Source organism: Pezoporus wallicus, unplaced genomic scaffold, assembly GCF_028554395.1.
Source record: "Pezoporus wallicus isolate ANWC-B61680 ecotype Strahan unplaced genomic scaffold, APGP_CSIRO_Pwel_v1 scaffold_13428, whole genome shotgun sequence".
In the NCBI taxonomy this organism is placed as follows: Eukaryota; Metazoa; Chordata; class Aves; order Psittaciformes; family Psittacidae; genus Pezoporus; species Pezoporus wallicus.
This window is the reverse complement of record NW_026637482.1, coordinates 314,365-337,415: the sequence shown is the minus strand read 5'-3', so window position 1 is coordinate 337,415 and position 23,051 is coordinate 314,365. Positions and strand designations below refer to the sequence as shown.

The 23,051-nt window shown below is 43.4% G+C and overlaps 1 protein-coding gene and 1 long non-coding RNA gene across 2 annotated transcripts in view; one reads left to right on the top strand and one right to left on the bottom strand.

Moving 5' to 3' along the window:
* DCC (DCC netrin 1 receptor) overlaps positions 1–23,051 on the top strand; it is a 602,355-nt gene that overhangs the window by 437,292 nt on the left and 142,012 nt on the right. The window contains exons 10-12 of the mRNA XM_057405653.1: positions 7,171–7,319; positions 8,560–8,698; positions 17,602–17,651. Coding sequence (XP_057261636.1) covers positions 7,171–7,319; positions 8,560–8,698; positions 17,602–17,651 — 338 coding nt within the window. The remainder of the gene's footprint in view (positions 1–7,170; positions 7,320–8,559; positions 8,699–17,601; positions 17,652–23,051) is intronic.
* The window catches only part of LOC130597281 (uncharacterized), a 269,591-nt gene that overhangs the window by 235,781 nt on the left and 10,759 nt on the right, over positions 1–23,051 (bottom strand). The gene's annotated exons all lie outside the window — the stretch shown is intronic.

Here is a 23,051-nt window from a genome sequence, read left to right as displayed (position 1 = left end):
CAAACAAATGCAGGGCATGTTTCAACACCCAGAAGCAGATGGATTTTGTAACAAAAGCCTGTTTTCCGACTGAATTCATCTCACTGACTGCAGAATATGTCTTTGTTGATGGTATTATTTCAGTGCTCATGTTTGCACCCCGTATTTGCTCTCAAACAGCTTATTGACATTAATGAAATCTTAATCAATTTTGATTCTCAGAGAGATCTTCTCCCCAGTGCAAACTAGTACAATGACTCCCTCCTCCATCCGCAATCCTGTGGCTTACCTGCCACAAATACAGCCCGTCAGCACTGTGTAAAAATAAATGTTCTCTTTCTTAGCTTAGTGTCCGGGCTGACAGGTTGGTTTCAGCGGCTCAGCTCCTAGAAGTGTGCACTGAGATACATACTCAACTGTTTAAATGTCAGGCCAAACAAGGATGGGAGTGAAAATGTGAGTGATGAAGGTACTTTTTAAAGTTTCTCTCTTAATGAGGTGCCTGCAAAGGTGTTGAGCCGCTTCTGCTGCACATTTCTGGCCAAGGGCTTGTTTGGCAGGAATATCTTCAGTTGGAAGAAACATCCAACAATCATCTAGACCAACTGCCTGTCCCCTTCGTTGCTGACCAGAAGTACAAGCATGTTGTTAAGGGCGTTATTCAAATGGCTTTTGAGCACTGACAGGCTTGGGGCATCAAACACTTCCCCAAGAAGCCTGTTCCAGGCTTTAACCGTACTCTCTATAATGAATTCCTTCCTCATGTGCAGCATAAACCTCTGCTGGTGCAGCTTTGAACCAGTCCCATATGTCACAGAATTATAGAATGGCTTGGGTTGGAAGGGACCATAAAGCTCATCCAGTTCCAGCCCCCTGCCACAGGCAGGGACCCCTTCCACTAGAGCAGCTTGCTCCAAGCCCCTGTGTCCAACCTGGCTTTGAACACTGCCAGGGATGGGGCAGCCACAGCTTCTCTGGGCACCCTGTGCCAGCGCCTCAGCACCCTCACAGCGAAGAGCTTCTGCCTAAGAGCTCATCTCAGTCTCCCCTCTGGCAGGTTAAAGCCATTCCCCTTGGCCTGTCCCTACAGGCCCTTGTCCCAAGCCCCTCTCCAGCTTTCCTGCAGCCCCTTCAGGCACTGGAGCTGCTCTCAGGTCTCCCCTTCAGGAGCCTTCTCTTCCCCAGGCTGCCCCAGCCCAGCTCTCTCAGCCTGGCTCCAGAGCAGAGCTGCTCCAGCCCTCGCAGCATCTCCATGGCCTCCTCTGGCCTCGCTCCAACAGCTCCACGTCCCTCTTGTGCTGCTGCCCCAGAGCTGGATCAGAACTGCAGGGGGGGTCTCTCTGTCGATGGCAAGAATCCCCTGCCTCGACCTGCTGACCACTGTCATCTTGTCACTGCATCCCAGGATAAGAAGGTAACACCGTACTCCCATCTTGTCTCTTGCTCCAGATTTGGACCACAGGTACATTTGTGGTCTCTGGTGATGTACTTGTCCCCTGAGCTCCCTTTTCTCCCCAGACCCCTGCCTCTCCACAGCAGGAGTGTGGAAGAAGACACATTTCCAAACCTCCTCTGGTACAGGCAGCCCCAAAGAGGCATTTTCCCTTCACTGTAGAGTTCAGATCTGAGCCATCTCCATCGCATCGCTTGGTGGTACTACCCTTGGTCCCACATTCCTTAACAAATCAAATACTAGATTCATGCATCCATCTGTGGTGCACAGCTGAGCATCACGTGAAGAGTTAGAGGGCAAACTAATGAAAACCAGAAGACTCTGTGAAAACATAAATGACAGCTACTTCCAAAAGCTGTCTTCACCACCAGCTCCTTTGGATAACACTGGAGGCATCCATGGCAGTCCTGCCAAATAACTCCTATGCCTTTGGAGCGTGTCCAGTGTGGGTAAGCAGGGTTTGCTGAATTAATAATTACACTGTTCTCTGGAGTCGCATCTTTCTGTGCAGCATTGAACCAAATTTTAATGAAATATCGTTAAAGCTGTTAACTACAGAGAAAGAAAGGAGGGGAGAAATCAAAGGCACAATCAAAGCATGCACTCTATTATCAATAACTGCAAGTGGCTTCATAAATGTTTTATGTTATAAATGTTTTCAGCGCAGATCAGCACAGAACCAGCTGTTTAATCGAAGTGAAATGTAGTAACAAGAACATTTTAATCATTGCATTTCATTATAGAGAAGAATGAATCACCAGGAAAAATGTTTTAAAAAGCAGCTTTTTTTTTAGCAGATGGAGATTGCTAGCCTGACACAGAGCTGGAGACCAAGGAAGCCTAACTCAAGTTTAACAGGCGTATTCCTTTAAAAGAATTGGGTTGAGATAAGTGGTTTTATTTTCCTTATAAAAGCATGGTGCTGGTACACCCTCTCTCCTGGGAAAGTTTAATGTTTTCTTGTACTTGAAAGGATTCAGAGCATAAATGGCACACTTGGTCCAGGAGACCCATGGCCATTAGGTGGGAGATCGGTTTGGACTAGGGGCAATAAAAGTCAAGACCCCTGGGACCAGAAGGAGAAAACAAGTAGGACTGTGATCTTTTCACCTCATTTTTAGGCATTCAACTTCAAGACGACTTCAGAGTCATCTTCAGGACTCTGCCTTCTTGTCCACAGGTTGTCATACATAATTTGGCATCAATACACCTTAGAGCCCAAGACTGGAGCCCATCAATAGCTCTGAAAGAAGGTCGTTACCTTGTGATACAGCTTGATGTGACTCTTTACGTGCCAGAGCTGTGCTCAAGGAGTTCAGGTTCTCCTTCGCATGGCCTCCATTGGAGCTTTGGTACGAGCCAGATTCCCACCATCACAGGCCAGGTGGCCTGAGGTGCTGAAGGGAGAGCTTCAGGAACTGATAAAGATGTCAGATTTGTGAGATATGCTTGTCATGTTTAGGCAGTTGCCAAGCAATTTCTGACGTAGTTGCCTACACCCCTATTTCAGGCACTTCAGTCTTGCTTATGTCTTATTAGCTATTATTATCAGAAATCTGACTAAACGATACCAAAGAGGAAATGTCTGTGTGAGAACAGTGAAGCTCATGGGGGTAGATACTGTGTTCCTGCAGGTTTTAAAGAGCAGTTGATTTTGTGGACATCTGGCTTTAAGCAACTGAAAGTGAGCAGGGGCAATACCAGAGTCTCTCCATGACGAGATGCTTTTACTGGCATACAGAGATGCCTGTCCTTTCTGCTCCTACACTACATCAAACCTGTGGGATTTATAGAGGTCTTAAAGGCCTCATACCCTACAAGCAGCAAGGTCTTCCCAGCAGCTATTGCCCTCTTCAAGCTGTGGAACCCCTCTTCTGAGTTCCTCTGGGTCTGCTGACCCCAGAATCAAAGCTGCATTGCCTCAACTCGCACTCTGGAGGTATGAATCCAAATGCCACTCCTCCTGTGGGAGGCTCCCAGCTTGCCCTGTGTCCGTGGTGCATCAGCAGCCAGCAGAGGACATTTACTGTGAGGGTGCTGAGGCGCTGGCACAGGGTGCCCAGAGAAGCTGTGCCTGCCCCATCCCTGGCAGTGTTCAAGGCCAGGTTGGACACAGGGGCTTGGAGCAAGCTGCTGTAGGGGAAGGGGTCCCTGCCCGTGGCAGGGGTTGGAGCTGGATGAGCTTTAAGCTCCCTTCCAACCAAAAACGTTCTGTGATTTTATGATTCTATGTGCAGCACTGCTCTGTAAGATGGAGAGAGGGAATGAGTTGTGGATGTTGTCTGGAGGCACTTCACCTATGGCCAGCTGCACATGACCTCGTTGGTGTTATATGGACTGCTGGCAGATGAGCTCCAAAATAGCTCAAGGTCTGTTGAATCTGTGAACTGCTGGAAGATTAAAAGCAACACGTAACATTACCCTCTTGGCTTGGGCCAGCTTAGATTGGAAACAACAGTACCATTCAGCAACGAGGATGTTAGGAGCCCAAGTAGTCACTTCTGCAATAGTATATACCTAAGATCAAGGTATATATCTGGTGCCTATGGTAAGCATCACCTCTGAGCCCCAGGAACATTGGCTTTTGGGGCAGTGTGAGGCATACTCTTACAGCACAGCGTGAATACAGCTATTCACCCTGGTAACACAAGATCAGCCACACTGACAGCTAACATTAGCAACAGCAGAAAAGAAGTTCATGCGTATTTCTAAAATCAGTATTGGATTCAAAAAAAATACCCAAAGCATTCGACCATTTCTGGCTTTGGACCTGATTGCTTTTACTGCTGTTGAATAGGAGAGATTCCACCAAATAACCCCAGACTTGGCAGTTGTGAGAGCGGCATCGAACTCTTTGCAAGCAATTGTTGTAGCTTCTATTTCAGCAACAGTCTGAAGAGCCAAACCAATCTTTTGTGGGAGAGGAAGGGCATTCTCAGAGGGAAGGGTGACTTTGAATATATTGAAGCATTATGTGGAGCCACCAGTAAGAGAAAAAGCATCAGTCGTCTGCCTGCCCTCTTTCCTTTACCCTTTTTTCTTAGAGAAAGGATGATGTTAGTTGCAAAAGACTGACTTTAGAAGAAATGTGATTTAATGTCTTGCTTTAATGGAATGTAACGCAGTTCTAGGGCCTGCGTGCTATTTAGAAAAAGAAAACTTTAGGGAAAGATTTAAAACTTAATGCCAATTTTCATGAGATTATTATTTGACAGAAAGGATCAGGAGAGATTATTAAATGCTTTGTGTGTGCTGAAAATACTGAGACCTTAAGCACATTAGAGTGCCTGTCAGAAATATTGAAATAGAATGAAAAGAGAAACTGGGCAAAGGAAAGAAAAATATATTGAATGTATCTACGCTGCATCTAAACCTGAAATTACTTGTGATCAAATGGTATCTGTGTGCTGCTGACATCACATCTGGGCACTTTTCTCCAATGCTCATCCCTGCAACCCATGTCCTGTGGGAGAGGGCTGGATCCAAGGAGCGCGGGGTCTGCTCCTGCTTCTCACCACACACAGTTTACAATAGAGAGCTGCTAGTGTGAAACTGCCTGGTAATGGGGATGTGAATGTGCAGAAATGTCTTCAAGAGGAGCTGTAATCTGCCATGCATTCAACAGCTTGTGAGTTTGTTTTATGCCACAGGACACTCCTTATGGGAAGTGGAAAGGTATATTTGGTGATGAAGATTTTCTCCTTGACTTTTAAATTTGCCACAGTTACTCATTTTTTCTCTTCCAGTTTAGCTCAGGTTCAAGATGGAGGCACAGACTAGCTATAGATAGCCTTACCTCCGAACATCAGGTGTCATGGGGTTTAGGTCCAGCTGAAACATGCAGGGAGTGATTTTGTGGGGAAATAACGCTGGTAGTTGCAGGAGTTTATTAAGGTTTTTTTTAGCTCTTTTGTTTTCATAAGTGATTCAAGCTGACATCCAAAAGTGTGATGTGGCTGATGTGTGATAATTTGCATCCAGGCTGAAATTGGTGCATTCTAAGACACAGTCGTTGGCAGGGGATTTGGACTGCATGGTCTCCAGATGTCCCTTCCCACCCTAGCAATTCTGTGACTGTTATAACAATAGGTGACCTAGAATAGCTCCCTGAGCACTTATCAGGGATTGTTTTACCAAATAAACCAAATAAAGGATTTATTTCATAATAATTAATAATGGAAATGCCCCATCCCTGGCAGTGTTCAAGGCCAGGTTGGACACAGGGGCTTGGAGCAAGCTGCTCCAGTGGAAGGTGTCCCTGCCCATGGCAGGGGATTGGAACTGGATGAGATTTAAGGTCCCTTCCAACCCAACCCATACTGCTGTTCTGTGATTCTGTGATTGGTTTGTGTTGCCATTTGAGGAGTAAACGCTTATTCACCCAGCAGCATGACCTAGTGTGAAGGCCGATCTAAATTTTACATTTCAAATGATCTCTACTGAAGGCTCACACTATTGCAAGCCTCTCTGTTTTCAGAACTAATCAAACCAGGTAATAGTTTCAAGGATGGGATACTTTAGCACTTCTGTTGATGTTATTTGGTTTGTAAGATGAGCTTGTTACAGCCCTTCAGTTTCTGTAAGTGCTGGGCACCTTGCAAACACAAGAATATTACTTAAGAGCAGAACTGGGATTACATATTAATGTTGAAGCTTTTGGCTAGTGAGGCCAAACTTTTGAGGGCAAGTTAGGGGTTGCAGATGATGAGAGGTCTCTGGTCCAGCCCCTATGCAAAGCAAGTCAGCTTCAAGATCAGCCCAGTCATCAGGGCTTGATGTGAAGAGCTCTAGGATGTCTTCTGACCCAACCCATCATGCTCTCAGATTTCTGGGGCCTTGCAGGAGCAATTTTGCTAGATGTGGTGATACCAGCCTAGAGCCTAGCCCTCATGAGCTCCCTTGCTCATTAGAGCATGCCAAGGAGTCTGCCCTTAACGCTTCATCTCAGCCATCATCTGTGATCACTCAGGCAGCTAAAATAGTGAGCAATGCATAAAGAAGTTTAAACAGATAGCGCAAACAACTTCATGTGCACAACATGAGCAAATATGCTAAGTAAAAGCTAACAGAGGGATCTTGAAGACAATTGCTTGCTAAAAGAAACCAAACCCTGCTGCAGCGCACCAGATCAATTTATAATTTAATAGCACCAAGCTGGTACATACAGAGCTGGGACAGAAACACACATAGCCAACTGGAAAGGCACTTTAAGCTCTCAGTTGGTGTGTTTATGAGATGATTGTATGTGTTGGTGTTTGCCTGTGAGCTTCTCTAATGGCAGTTCTTTGCTACAGCTGGTCTTGGAGGATCAGGTTTGCAAGTTTCTGGTTTCCTACTACCATAAAATAAATGCATCTATTGAGTGTTTTAGGTATCTGTGCCAATTAGTTCCCAGAAATTCAATTTAAAGATGAAGTTCATCCTCTGAGCCAAAGGCACCGAGTTGTAGCATAGCTGGAACAAGCTTTTTTCAGTATTTCACAGAATCAATTTGATGTGTTCATGCTGCTAAATCTGCAACAAGTCTTTTTGCACTGTATTTTCCATGGGTTTATCCATGGGTTTTCCATGGGTCCCTTTTGTATCCTGTCTGGATTTTCTGAGGGGCTGAAGATTTGCTCTTGTTGGCACCCCTGGAGGTGCATCCTGGGCTGGCTCTTGCCACGCACTGGGGTCCAGGGGCAGTGGTGGGTGATGTGGGAATGGGGTTTTCACACTGTCCTTTCCTTTCTGTGCAGTGCAAGTTCCCGGGCCGGTGGAAAACCTGCGGGCTGTGTCTACCTCACCGACCTCGATTCTCGTCTCCTGGGATCCTCCTGCCTATGCCAATGGCCCCGTCCAAGGCTACAGACTCTTCTGTACAGAGACAGCGACGGGAAGAGAGCAGGTGAGCAATGACCAGAGTGGTTCTTCTCCCACTGTGAAAAGGAAGAGGAGATATCTGTGAAAAGGAGATGTTTGGTGTTGGCATCTGCAGGTCTTTAGAAGGACTCAGAGCAAGAGGTTTTACAGATAGATACTCCATGGTAGGTAAACTTTGCACGGAGCAGTGATAAAAGAGCAAATCAAGCAAAATAAAAATATCCACCAGCATAAAATGGGTTCAGAAGGCAGAAGAGGCACCCTGTTATATATCAATCATCCCTCAGTTTTACACTGAAATTTCAGAATAATGCTGAAGAGCATCTAAAGACCCCTTAGACTCCCCCTGTACATTGTGCAGAACCATCACCGCATTGATAGCAGTTTGTACATGTGGTCTTTGTAGAATATAGATTTTTTAGTTGCTGCTTGCAACATCCTTCTAGTGGGAGGGTAAAATAATATGAATCCAGGCTAGAAATTACGTGTTTTCTCTCCAGATTGGCAGATGCTTACAGTAAAAATTGCTGTTGATGTGCGCTTTATTGCACTCTTAACTCCGCCATGAGCACATGGTTTTGAGGGGCAAACAAGCAACCTGGGTTTCTGAGAAACTGCTCAGACACTTCCCACCGGCCATTTCATGATAGGAATGCAGCAGTAGCAGTGGAGATGAGCTGCTGTGGAGCTAGCAGTGGAGGTGATGGGTAGAGTATGGCCTTGAAAGGTTGTTAGCAAAAAGTACAGCAGGGAAGAAAGTGGAGATGTCTTTTTTCTGGCCTGATAGCACATGATAATCAGAGGCATCAGCAGTCTTGTGGCACATGCTCCAGTATTCCTACGGGAACTTTTATACCATCCCCACTTTTCCTGCGCTTGCTTTATTTTACTCCTCCTTTGCTCCGAAATTCCCATTTGACTCTGTGTTTATTTTCCTCTTTCCCTATCATGTACCCATGGAGTAACAACAACGGGCTTAACTAGGAAAAAAAGAAACTTTTCTCCTGCATCCTATGTAACTAAACACAACAATTAGGTGCAAAATTCCCCTCCGTGCCAAAGCTGTGGGCAGGACTGCGGATGAGTGCCGAGAACCGAGCTGTAACGAGCCACTCTGTTACAAATTGCCTTTTATATCCACTTAAATGAGGATTTCACTCTACTTGTCAAAGAGTGAAAAGCTCGCCTCTAATCCTCTCATCCCCTGGCATGGCTGCAGCGCTGGCTGACACGTTTCCCCTTGGTTTATTGTCTCTGTGTGCTAGCACGTGGAAGTGGATGGGCTCTCGTACCGGCTGGAGGGACTGAAGAAGTTCACCGAGTACACCCTACGCTTCCTCGCCTACAACCGCTACGGCCCCGGCGTCTCCACTGAGGATGTGACGGTCACCACGCTTTCGGATGGTGAGTGGGGATAGAGGGGGCAGGTTGTGTCTGTTGGTTGCAATTATCAGACTTCTTCTTTTGCCACTATATCTTGGAAGAAGCAGCAGTGAAGCAAGGAGGTTATTGAATGTGCAGGACAGAAACAGGAGGTTCAGTACGTTCCTGGAGTGGTACCCTCTGAGCTGGTGCTCATCTCCAAGGATAATTGGTTCATTTCATTATTTCTATGTCTAGTGATAAGGATGGTCTACTTCTCTATTTTCTCTGTAACATAGGCACAGGTGTATCCTTTGAGCATTTCAACAGATGCTATTTTACTACAGCTGCATCTGAAGAGCGAACTGCCTGGGTTTTCCTCTTGCTTTAAACACAAGGGTAGCAAACGTGCCAGGGCTTCAATCTCTGCTCGTCACACTGGCTGCACCAGCATCCCTCCCGAGCTCGTGCTGTACTCCTGCGGTTTGCAGGCTCCAGGAGATAAATTGACTTGTACCTTGCAGTCAGAAGCACTTAGTTATGTTTGCTATTGTGCCTGACTCCTCTGGAAGTCACTGAGCCTGATCCCCGCACCTGGCTAAAACAGGAATAACTTCACTGGAGTCATTTGAGCTACATAAGTATAAAAACTGTACAAATGGAGGGGAAATTCTTTCAGAAGGGTTGGTTGGAGGTCACAAAGCAGAAGCTAGACGGGGGACTGGCTTCAGAGGCTTCAGGGATGTGCCAGCTCCTGGCAGAGCTCCACAGCCAGAGGGGATTTTTCCATAACAACACTTTCTTCAAAGATGACATGAGGTGGGCAGTAAGCTTTTAAAGTGAGGTTTGTAAACAGCTGATTTTCCTTCTGCTAAAGATTTAAGCAAGTTATTTTCATTCATACTTATAAAGCAAGGTTTGGTTTTTCGGTGGCCCTGCCCTGGGTTTGGATCACTAATTTAAGGTCACTTTCATGCGGAAAAAAAATGTTTACTTTTAAATGAGAGTATAAAAACAGGGAGTAGGAAAGAAATATGTTGCTGCAGGCTTCAGCTAGGTATGTCGGGCTTACTGGGCTTTTCTGTCCTCAGAAGTGCAGCAGATAACCTGTGCTAATGAGCACATCCAGAAACAGAGCCTGGTGTGCACCTTAAGTCACATAAAAATTTCACTGTTAGTCACAGAATCTTTGAATCCCAGACTGGTTTGTGTTGAAAGGGACCTTAAAGCTCATTCACTTCCAACCCCTGCCACGGGCAGAGACACCTCTCGCTAGACCAGGTTGTTCAAAGTCCTGTCTAACCTGGCCTTGTACATTAAAGACATCTTCCCTTCTATGACAGAGGAAAAAAAACAAAACTAAACTGGATGAAGAACGAGGGTGACTGAGATTTATCCTTTATATTTGCAAATATTTATCTAATTTTGTTAGAAATTTGATAACTCTCCCTTGTTATTCTACCAAAAAAGTTAGAAAGCTGAAAATTTGTACAAGAATGGCAATTTTCTGTCTGGTAACCCAGTTGTTTCTGAATGGTCCATCTAATCAACTAAAAATACCAGTTTCTGGGCAGGGTTACTGTTTTAACCTGTGTTGTCCTGGGCTGTATCTTCGATGGGATTCATCTCCACGACCCCACACCTCGGCTGGCACTCTTATTGTACGTTTGACACCTCTGCAATATTTTTTTCAACTGCTACTTATGTCTACCCAGCAAATTCAGTTTTCCCTTGTAATAGAGGCGGGACCTTGGCAGAATAAATTACTTCACACTTATAATTATAAAAACAAAAGGAAAACAAGTGAAAATGCATATTTTGCATAATATATGTAGATTTAATTCACACCGTGAAGTGTAAAACTGCAGCCCTGTTCTTCACTTTGGTTTTAAATGTCACCACCATAAATGAGAAAGGGAAAGATTCTTATTCATGAGTCTCAAAATTATCTTCCGCAAGTGTTTAAAACGCTTTACCTGTCTGTGAACAAAAATCAGTGCTAACGAGAAGGTTTGCATGAGACTAGTCCAGAAAACAGTAATGTGCGCAGGTGCCCTTGTTTCAGGAATCTGGAAAAAGATGGTATTTATTTTACTCTGTGTTTAAGCAGAAGCCTGCTCTGCAAAGGAGTCATTTGGTTGCAGTTTCCCAGTGTTCCCCTTTTTTGGAGTAAGTAGAAGAAAAAATCCTTTTAGGATTTTTTACAAGGGACAGGCCAAGGGGAATGGCTTTAACCTGCCTGAGGGGAGACTGAGCTGAGCTCTTAGGCAGAAGCTCTTCCCTGTGAGGGTGCTGAGGCGCTGGCACAGGGTGCCCAGAGAAGCTGTGGCTGCCCCATCCCTGGCAGTGTTCAAGGCCAGGTTGGACACAGGGGCTTGGAGCAAGCTGCTCTAGGGGAAATTGTCCCTGCCCATGGCAGGGGGTTGGAGCTGGGTGAGCTTTAAGGTCCCTTCCAACCAAAACCACTCTGTGATTCTGTGATATTTTTTCATCCTCACTATTCTGGGTCTGCCTGAAAGCACTTTGGTCTCTTGCATGAAGAAGAACAGCAAAAAAGCCCGAGCAAAAGCCTGTCATTGCCCAAGCCTGGGTGAAGGTGGTAGGGGTTCTAGTTGTCCCAGGGAAGAGAGGAGGGAATGGAGAAAGCAAGTCCGCATCACTGAAACTTCCTGCACTTTCCTCTTTTACAGTACCATGCAGACCTTTCCCAAGGTTAAGGTCAACTTCTGCTAGAAGGATCCACAATAAAACAGCAAGAAATAACTCCTGCCCCGATGAGCTAACAGCCTACATAGAGCAGGGGGGAAGACATTCAATCATCTGTCCTATTTTATAGGTGGGAGACAAAGGAAGGATAAAAGAAAAGGAGAAGTCTGTAGTTGCCTACACACACATGTGGATTTGGGCAGGTTTTGTTCCTCCTTCCCTGCTACCACCCTCCCCATGGAGGAGAGTAGCTCCCCAGGCTGTCCTGCTATGCTATTTAGATTGAATCCATCCTCCAGCTAAGCTTAGATTTAGCAACATCATCAGGCAGCAAGCACTACTGCTGGAGGGACAACACCATGACATGGAGCACCTTGCCTGTCACAGCCAGCTCCCTTTGGTCTTTGCTTCATGCTGTCTTCACATCACAGTCCGTGTAGTCTCTAGCAGCTTGTTTTTCCATCGGCAGGCAAACCCAGAGGGCAGCCCCTGGGCAAGGAGCTGGGATGCTCCCGTGCTGCTTTTCTGAAGCTGGTTTGAAACAGCAGTAAATGTCAAAAATGGGAGAAGAGCCCAAAGATCAGTCTGCCTTTCCTTTCCTCTTATGAAAACGACAGCATCATTTCTAAGTCTGCCTTCCTCGTGAGAGCGTGCTTAAGCTGGTTATTCTTTCCACACCAATCCTTTGCTGTATAGCATACAATAGGTTATATAGAATCATAGAATAGTCAGGGTTGGAAAGGACCTTAAGATCATCCAGTTCCAAACCCCCTGCCATGGGCAGGGACTCCTCACACTAAACCATCTCACCAAGGCTTCTTCCAACCAATATAGTTGTATTAAGAAAAAAAAGAAAGCCTGTACTATTAGTTCCTGTAGGTCTGTAGGCAAAAATGTTGCATGAAGCTCTGGGATGTAATCTATAGTCTGAGAAATGCCCTCCCATGCAAGGAATTTCGTGTAGCATCTCCAGGTGCAGGTTACAGATCCCAGGAAGCATTCCCCATATCAAGGAACATATTGTTTCTCTAAAGCTTAATTTTCAGTTTAAAATACAGCTCAGATAATATTTGGCCAAGCTGTGTGCCATTTCAGAAACGCTTTGAGCTATCATGCTTATGAATTTATCAAAATGCATTTAATCCCAGCTAATTGGCACACTGTTATTTCACGCTTCATGAGTATTTGATCTAAACATAATTTATGTCCATAATTATAATATGAATGGTGGGGAGGGGGTTAAGTAATATTTGAAGATTGAAGTTCATGTTGACACAGGAGACGGCCCATGAAGTTTTAGATGGTGTTTACTGGGTTTGCATGGGAGTTGAGAGCGGGGTGAGGAGAAGAAGGCTATGAGAACACTTACGAGAGCATGAACAGAACCTCGTGCTCAGACCTACAAGCATAGATATACCAGAGGTGAATGGTGTCATGGCTGTGACCCTTTTTGGGAACCAAGTCCCTTATTGTAGCACTCCGTTAGCCATGTCTCTTGGGACAGTGAATTCCCTCCAGATTAACCAGTCTCACCTTATCTGTTCAGAAGAAACACCAGGCTGTATCTCGCCTATTCCTCTTCCCCTGCAAGAATTACACGGGAGTTTCCTGTGTAAACCCATTTTTGGTTTGGTGGCTGGAGTCTGTGCCTGCACCAGCAAGACTCTGTTACCTGGAGCGCTTGTTTCAGTCATTATTTCACCAGATAGAAATAGAGAGCAGCTGAGAGAAAAAGGACTTGAAGTGTCGGTCAATGAGAAGCTCCCCATGACCTGGCTTCAGGGAGCACTTGAGCCCAGAAGCCCCCTGTGTGCTGGGCTGCACACCCAGAGCGTGAGCAGCAGCTCAGGGAGGGGATCCTGCCCCTCTGCTGCGCTATGGGGAGACCTTAGAGCAGCTCCAGTGCCTAAAGGGGCTGCAGGAAACCTGGAGAGGGGCTTGGGACAAGGGCCTGTAGGGACAGGCCAAGGGGAATGGCTTTAACCTGCCAGAGGGGAGACTGAGATGAGCTCTTAGGCAGAAGCTCTTCCCTGTGAGGGTGCTGAGGCGCTGGCACAGGGTGCCCAGAGAAGCTGTGGCTCCCCATCCCTGGCAGTGTTCAAGGCCAGGTTGGACACAGGGGCTTGGAGCAAGCTGCTCCAGTGAAAGGGGTCCCTGCCCGTGGCAGGGGTTGGAGCTGCAGGAGCTTTAAGGTCCCTTCCAACACAAAGCAGTCTGGGATTTTATGAAAAAAGAAAAAGCAAACAAACACAACAAATCTGAGCACCTTGCCGTATGATCCTTCTTCCCATCAGTAAGTATCCAGCAGTGAGGGTTACCTTCCCTACCTGTAAACACCTGGCCCAAGTCAGGCAGCAAAGTTCCTTCAAGCATATTGAAGGCTTCTTCTACCGCTGAGTCACCCCATGCTGAGACAAAGAGGCTGGATGTGTCTGTCCCTGCTCATTTCTTGTTGCATAGCTAACACTAGGTAAAATAAGTTCTTATCTAATTCCTAACGGTATAATTAAACTGTGAATAATAAACAAAAAAACAAATTTTACCAGGCGCATCCAATTTCTTTATTTGATCAAGATATAAAGCTGGAGGAAGTAATTGTAATCTTACAGGCACTGGGTTTGCCAGGGAGCTCTCTTGATTGTTATGCAACCCGAGATATTAAATCTGGGTCTCTGATTCGGTAATTCAAAACATCTCCTTGACTGAACACTGAGCAAGGAATAAAGACATCCAGTATTGCTGTGATTGAGTTCGATGCTGGGTCAGGTCTGGATTTATTTCTTGTTTTGATTGAAGATGAAGAGTGCATCAGTTATGTTCATGTATGCAACAAAATTGGGAAATGTGACAAGCATTCATCGAACAGAAATCATCAAAGTAATGGAAAGACAAACAAATAGTGGGGAAAAAAATAAAAAAGAAAACCGAAGAGTTTTTCTGGTAGGGGAATAATGCGCAGTAGCAATAAAATTTTAGTCAGTAATGTGAAGGAAAGCTTTAAAATGGCAATGGTTAAATGTTGTGATGAGCCTTTGTGGCCAATGAGTGAGGGGAGAGAAGAATCACATTTGAGAATGTGGGGCTGTGAGCGATTCTGCCTTGCTCGCAAACAAAGGCAAATATCATCCAGTGAAAATAGCCTTTTCTGGGAGATACCAGTGTTCATCAGATCCAGCTAGTTCAGAAATGTCCAAAAATATCTCCATTTGCTTATTCCATGCAATGCCAAGTACACCATAGGGAGAGTCTTCCATCTTTTTCCAAATGAGGGGAGTGTGGTCAGTGACTTCTCCTCTGTGTTGTGGGAGGTGAAGTGTTTCATGTACTGTTTTCTGCTGCCAGTACCGTTGCAGCAGCAATGCCTCAGATCAGCTTTGCTCTGTCATGGGCAGCATGGAAACAAACAAAGAAGAGCCGCTGCACTAAAGAAACCAACTCATTTCTAAAGCTGCTCATCTGGAGAGACACAAAAGCGACTGCACAGGGAAACTCTTTGCGTGCAGAGCCCTGGGAGGTCAGGGCAGAGCTGAGACAGGCACTCAGGTCCTTCAGCCAAGTATGCTTGCTTGCCCCAGCCTGGGTCGTCTGCTGTGATGGACAGGTCTGGGTGGTTAAAGTGCATGATGTCAAGTTGGTTTTGTATATTCCTTGAAGGCCTGCTTTCAAATCAGGTAAGGCAGGATAAGCAAAATGATCCAGAGCTCTGGGTTGCAAGAGCTCCTAATGGACTCAGGCTATAGGTTTGTGTTACCTTGCACCTTTTCCAGCAGCCAGGCTCTGTGACTTGGGATCCCTGAGCTGAGGAAGAGTTTATTTTTCCACAGAGGCTTCATGAAGGACAGGGTATTAATATGGGAATTTGCTGCCAGCGGGTCCCTCCTGGTGTTAGCTGTTATTACCTCTGTTCTTTTGTAGCCCTTATTTAAAATACAACTTTCTTATTAGCACTAACAAATGACTTATCTCTGCCTGACTGAGATCTTAAATAGCAGCATGCATTGAGAATGCTACATTGAGGATGTACTTTGGGGATTTGTCTATTGAACATAGATGTGACCAGGCAGAGTTCAGCAGAGGAGCTGAAAATAATCTGAGGGAAGTAGCATCTATCTGACTTGCTGAAGTCATTTCCTTTCCTTTAATAACTGCACAGGGGTGTTTATTGTCAAATTAGCGCCCATTAAACTATTTGGAGATTCAGAGGTGTTAGGGCTAGGGGTGACTCGCTATAGATGCAACCTGCCTCTTCCAGAGTGCTGAGGTTAAGCCAGCCTGCACTGATCATCTCCATCTGCCACAGCTGGCAGCTTACATGGACAATGCAGAAACAATATAAAGAGACATATGCAGAAACAATATAAAGAGACAACATAGACAGTAACCCCCCCGTGTCCATCTCTATACAGTACCTCAAATGTCACCAATTCATTCTGGTAAAAGTTTTGGCCAGAGTAAGTGATTCACAGAAATACTTATGGCTACATTTTGCTTGCTGATATATGTCCCACAGCCCTAGACAGCAATTTTCAGTGAAGATGAAGAAGGTGAAAAGGAAGGTATGCCAGATTTCGAGTGAGATGGATTCCAGCTCCTAAATCTTTGCCTACTAAATCATTCCTTCACAGCCAGAAGTCCTTCCTCCTTCAGATAAAAACAGATAATAATCCGAGCACTTCTTAACTCTACAGTTTTCAAAATAAAATTAATTTATTTGATCTCTAAGATGTTCTAGGTCTCAGATCATTCCTGTAGGTCTTTGCTGAGCCAATCCATGTGTGTGGACAACTGCAACAAGAATGATTTTGCCCTAGAGTTCTTCTTAATATCGTATATGTTAAAATATATCAACTCTTTGACTTGATATCTTCATACTTACACACTGAAAAAAATAATATACTGTAGTATATAGCAATGCAAACTATTCTTAAACTGGGTAGTTCACCCACTATGATGATTTTTCTGCTCTTTCTTTCCAAATCGAGGACCACCTTCCTGTGAGAATAAACTGCATACCTGCTTTTCAGCTCTTCAGTAGCACAGGTTAGCAAGCAGGTATTATTTGTCTGAAAGGAAAATAAAACTTGAGGTTCACGTCTGGCAGTTGATGCCCCACCAGCTATGAATTTATTTTTAAAGCTCTTTGCTCCTCAATGGTTGAATTAATACATGTCATCAGCTGGAAGAGTTTGAGTCATTGTTGCACAAGCGTATCGGAAACAAATATATAGATACGGAGTGGAAAACAGGCAGAAATGTGTTAGGAAATATTTAGGTGATAATGGTCTGTCCAACCATGCAGAGAATTCACCGTGCATTGGTGGTGAGAGCCTTATCCTTCGCCAGGATGGGATAAATGGATCTACACCGCACTACTCTTTCCTATAAATGTAGTTAAAGAGAGCATGAAATTAAAGGAACTTCTAAGATGGAAAAAAACCAACCTTGTGTCAGAAGCAGTTGTTTTATTTAAGCCTACAGGTGCCAAACCCTCTCGTTAATGCCTCTTGCAGCACCTTTGCAAGACCATACTTTGTATAGCTATTAACCCCATTTAAGAATTAAACTGTATTTATAAGAATGAATATAATGAAGTTTAGTTGGACTTGATGGTCCTAAATGTCTCCTCCAATCTACTTGATTCTATGATTCTATGATTAGTTGTATAATACCCAGTATGGATTATATTGTGTACGTCAAGTAAAGCCTCAATGTAAGCCACTGTTTTTTAAATAACATCTGCAGACAGTTTCTTTTATCTTTCTCTCTTAGGCATCCTTGTAAAAAGAGGTGCATTGAGAAAGAAATACCCTGCTCCACCTGTAATATGGATATGTAATATCCATATGTAATAATATCCACAATATATGCTCTGAAACTCACTTTAATACACAGAAACCACAGAAATTGCAGCATGTTCATATTTATTTCTGACCAAGTTTGTTACAAATAACTGAGTTCAAGTAGTTGGCTTCGCTGCAGGGAGCCTTCTGACTGACTGTTTAAAGGGCTTACAAACAGGTCTATCAAAAATAGGAAAAAATGAACAGATGCATTTGTTTTTCCTCTCCCTAGGGGACCTCTGAAGTGCCACCTGGATTAGCTGCACAGTTATGACCAGATTATAAACTAGGTGTAAAAGCTGCACTCTTTTCTTTCCCCCAAGAGAGATATTCTATGAAACCTGACTTAGATACTAATGATAATATTTCCCATTTCTTTGTGCTTTTCTTCGCTTTCAGTGCCCAGTGCGATGCCTCAGAACATCTCCTTGGAAGTGGTGAACTCCAGGGTAAGTCTTGCCATGTGCTCAGCACCTCATGGCCTGTGATCACAGGTGTTTGTGGATGTATTCCTGCTTTGCGTTGCTTTTTCATACATAACGAAAGCCAACCAGGCCCTTGCAGAAGGTTGCCCTGACTTGTCTATTAGGTGTTGTTAAAACAAGAACTGAAACACCCAGTTTCAGAGAGGAGCGGTGATTTTTTCCAGAGAGGCTTCAGCAACAGCACTGTCAATTAAACTTGGGTGAACAGCAGAAACTGTTCCCTGATTGCAGAGTAACACCTGCAATAAATGTAGCTGTGCTTTGATTAGATGGAGCAATCTAGGGGAATAATGAGAAGCAGAGCTGATTCTTGGGAAGAGGTGGTGTGGGAGAGAAATATTTTATTGACAGTTTATAAACACCACATGCAGGTAGGTCTGTTATTAGAGATCTTGCTTATTCCAACAAATACATTTGTTTTCTGAAACATGTATTTCTTTCTCTTAAGTCCATTACTTTCCTCCATTAAAAAGTCCAACATTTCCATATCAAAAATGAATTGGGTTGATGTTATTTCATAATATAGTATTGTACATAATAGGTGCTAATTATGCTTACTACTTTGTTGAGTGCTGTGTCTTAATAGATTTTGAAAAGTGTTTGAGATTATTCCTTTTCTTTTTATTCATTCCTTCCACTTACTGGAACTGCTTAAGCTTTTATTCCATAGCTAAGTTCAGCGTTTCATTTGGAACATGGAAGAGCGTGAAAGCGGTTGTGTCTTGTCAGGGTGTCCCTTTGGATATGATCGTTGGAGGCTCCTATTTGCACAGCTACCAAGTAGTAGGAGCCCCAGGCTCACTGACAAGGATAAACTGCTACTTAGAGAACATTTATATATCTTTGTTTTGCTGGGAACACTGAATACCTGTCAGTTTTGTCTTTCTCTCAACACTGCTCATTTTCATGACATCAAACATATATTCTGGTTATTTTTTTGTTGTTGTTGTTGTTGTTTGTGTGTGTGTGTGTGTTTTTTGTTGTTTTCTTTTTTGTTATTTTTTATTTTATTTTGCTTTTTAATGCACCCAGCTCCCATTCCTTTTAAATTCCTCTTACGTGTAGTGCCCAAAGGGCATTGATGTCTTGGCACATCTTGTTCCAAACCTTTATGTTTACTTTTTCTTGCTTATTCTCAAGGTAAAATGTCAGAGAGCAATTGATCACGTTTTGTGACCTTTTGTGGTGATCATTTACATTTGAAGTACGTAGAACAAAAGTAGAAAACAAGCTGCAGGGTACAGTGCTTCATTGGATGGTATGTGAATGCTCCTGTCCCAAGATGTTTTATTGCACTATTGGTATTCACAGGTGGAGATAGTTTATACAGATGGGGTAAGACAGGATGGACTGTGCATAAATTGTGCCTCTATCCACCATCATCAGGGGTCTTGGTATGTTCCCAGTCGCAGAGTGCTTAGTGTTGGAAGTCTTTAACAAATTATTAATTTGCAGCTGTATTTCACATGGATTTAAATGAAAACATGAGTGCTTGGCTGAACCGTATTGTGCAGGGCTGCTGGTTTTGGATAGGCTTTGGACAAGGGCCTGTAGGGACAGGCCAAGGGGAATGGCTTTAACCTGCCAGAGGGGAGACTGAGATGAGCTCTTAGGCAGAAGCTCTTCCCTGTGAGGGTGCTGAGGCGCTGGCACAGGGTGCCCAGAGAAGCTGTGGCTGCCCCATCCCTGGCAGTGTTCAAGGCCAGGTTGGACACAGGGGCTTGGAGCAAGCTGCTCTAGTGGAAGGGGTCCCTGCCTGTGGCAGGGGTTTGGAGCTGGATGAGCTTTAAGGTCCCTTCCAGCACAAATCACTCTGTGATTCTATGGTGCCTCTGGCATTGCAGGGCATCAATTTCTAAGCTAACAAGCTGGTACTATGTGTGTGACATAGTAACTGCATAGAAAGGTATATTTGGAAGTGTACGTATGAAATGGGGATTTTTATCAGAGAGTAAAAGATACATGGAGCCAATTGAGGCTCTTCTGGGCTGTATCCTACAGGTAATGCAGACATAAGAAAGACCCAATGAATTCCAGCAAATCTTGATAAGCTTGAATAGAATTTAAATACTTGCATCTAGGTAATTCGGAACAAACACAGAAATGAACTGAACTTCCTATGTCTTAAGGAATAAAAAGGCTTTTCAAACTGAAGAATTAGCTTGAAAGACCATTCCCAATAAAAACACTTTGCCCATTCTTTTGCAGTACAATTTCTATGGCGTTGGTGATTGAGGCACAACCAAGCTAATGTTGAAAAGAGCTATATGCAGTCTTCCACTCTTATAAAAGACTGCAGTAACTCGGAATATAGCATTTCTGCAGTTCTTTTTTTACTGTGTTCTCACTTTTCTTCTCTTGGCAGCAGTCAGAATTAATTTGATTAAAGACTTAAAATTCACAAACTGATTAAATCAAAACAAATAACTAAATAACCTTTTGAGTTTGCTAACTGGATTGGAGTGGTGTACAGAAGAGCACAGAGGCTGGCTCTGGCAGTTCCCAGAATTGTTTAAAATTTTATTTCTAGTTTAATAAGATTTCTCTCTTTGTGCTATTTTTCTTCAGTGGTGGCAGATCTATTAACTTAATAACATAACGGAGATGGTCAAGCAAATGGAAGATGCTTGATATGAATTACTATTATCATGATTATTGCTTAATATTGATGGTATTCTGTGACTGGCGACCTTGATCAGATCAAAATTGATAATGGTGAGGACTATGACAGAAATACAGTTCAATGCTTAAAAGAGATTTCACTGTAAAATGCAACACAGACGTGGTGGAGACAAGTAAGGAAACAATTCAATATCAGAAGTGCGCAGGGTGCTTGCATGGATTTTTTTATTAGAGATAGGTGATATAATAAGTAAGAGATTTATTTCTTATTTCTTTGGTTTGAAAATACCCTGCTTTGTTTAAAGAAAAAGGACATGTATAATATTTAATTTGTGACTGGAGTTTTGACCAAGAAATATCTGGATCAACAGCTTCTTCTGGCAGAAAGAATGTGGCAATTGCCAAATTTTGATCAGCAGAGATCAGAAAGGGAAAAAAAAATTATACCAGGCTTTTAGAAGATATAAAATGTGTAAGAGTAGATTCTAAGCTAAACCTATTACTGAAAGTTGCATCTTTTAAAAGATAATTATTTTCTTTTTTAATTTAGCCTGTTAAAAAGAAAAAAGAGACGTGTTTTGCTGTAGATGGGGGAATGAAGCAAAAAAAATGGTATTCTTACCTTGGGAAAGATCTGGCAGATCTTGACTCCTTTGAGCTGACATACCATTTCTGCTTGCTTCTGCCCAGCTGTTGATTTAGCTGGGGGCCATGAGCTAGGAGGCTGAGAGTTTGCTCCTTTTGTCTTTGATTTGAGATCTGTTTCTTCCTTTGAGCTTGCTTCTCCCACCCCTTTTCAAGAACCAGCGTGAAGGCAACTGTTTGTGGCTGTTTATGTGTTTGTTTACTTCTTTACTTCCTTGCTTTAAGTATTGCTGGTTTTTACTTTCTTTAATTTTTTAAATACTAGTTACTAATTAACAAATCTAAAGTGCAGAAATAGCTGTAGATTTATTTAATTAAAACTGTATGTAACTTTGTTTCTTCTTCTCATTTTAAAATATGGAGAAAAGTGAAGAAATAATCAGAACGAACTGTAGAAGCAGAATTGGTTTGGTAGTATTTAAGTAGCAATTTATTCCTGGGATGTAGTTCCAGTTCAATGAATAGGGATTGCTTCTGGGGTAAGATTTTTCATAGGGTAGTTAGGGCTCTGAGAACATAACCAGCAACGATCCCCCGAGGAAAGACAAAAGACATGAAATGTTTATTTCTCATTTCTTTTGTGTTTGTGTGTTTGTATCTATACCTAAAAAGACTTCACAGTCATTATGACTCATAATGTTTGCAGGAACATACCACAAATCAAAATTGGTGCTGTTTATAAAATAAATAAATAAATACATACGTTTAAGAAATATATATATTTATATATATAAAAACAAACTGAAAGAACAGTTGTCTTATTCTTTAGTTCAGATCAATAAAATATGGGGGGTAGTATCAAATTCAACAGAGGAAAAGGTGACTTAAGCTAGCTGCGGATCACAGACTTGAATTCCACATGTGTAATGTTTTGCTGAGTACTATCTGTAGCTCTTTCTGGTATGAGTAATTGTATTGTTTAACATTCACCGAGTAAAACTCTCCCCTTCTTTTTTCCTCACGTGGTCAATTATTCCAAGCAAAATCTCTGTGGAAAACGTGTTTTACTGTCTGAAAGGGTAGGCTAGTGGGTACCAGGGCCTCCACCCCTAACAAATCACTTAATTTCACACTACTTATATACACAGGTACCCATATTCCAGAGATGCTCCATATTCATGGTAACTTTAACCCCTCAGGGCTGCAAAGTGTTTCTGCTGATTGGACCACAGTTTTGGAGTGTTGAATAAGTTTAAAGTGAGGCTGTGACCTTGGTGGGGGGTAGAGCAGCGATAGCAGCAAATCAAGCCCTAGCCCAGTGTACTGGGGTTTTAATCACAGCTGGCTGGTGTAAGGATGAGCTTGACTTTGGGATCAGCCCAGACAAGGGCAGAATGTGGTCAGGGACCCATCATCTAACTCTGCTTTTAATTATGTTCAACCATCTTAATGTTTTGTAATGAAGAACGGTGCCTAAAGCGATGAATGCTGCAGGGTACCTTAGGGTGGATAAGTACTTTGGAGCTAGCTATACTTTTTAAAATCACATCAATATTTTTTTTGTTGTTTCTCTGAGTCTTTTCTAAATTATTTTTTCCAAAGGATTTAAGCACTTACAGTCAGGCATCTGGCTGCCTGCTGTCATAGGCACTTTGTTATGGGACGTTTTATTTTAACCCATATTTACTAGACCGTGGACTAGATCCACTAGGATCTGTGGACAGGACCTAAAGGAAAACAAGCTTCATCAGGAGTTTTTCATCATACACACTTAGGTCTGCCCAGGTCAGCTGGAAAATGCTTAGGGGTCTCCGAATTAAAGTCGTCATCAAACTATCTTCGATAGTCCATGGAACAAAGCTTTCACCATTGTAAAGCTGTCAAAACGAAATGTGATTAACTTTCTCCTCCTCCCCTTGCAATTTTGGTCCCCAGATTGATTTCTGTGGTTGAGAAGGATGCAGACAAGAGGAGATGTGCCTTGGGGTGCTCTGTGACAGACGTGAGGCACACAGGAGCCAGATGTTGTCGCTGCAAAAGTACTTCTCTTTCATTGCCTGGCATCTGGGTCTGGAGGCTGCTTTGCACTGACAGCAAGCAATATACTCCAACACACCCGAAGAGATCAACCATTCTGTCAAATTGCATTTAGCTCAG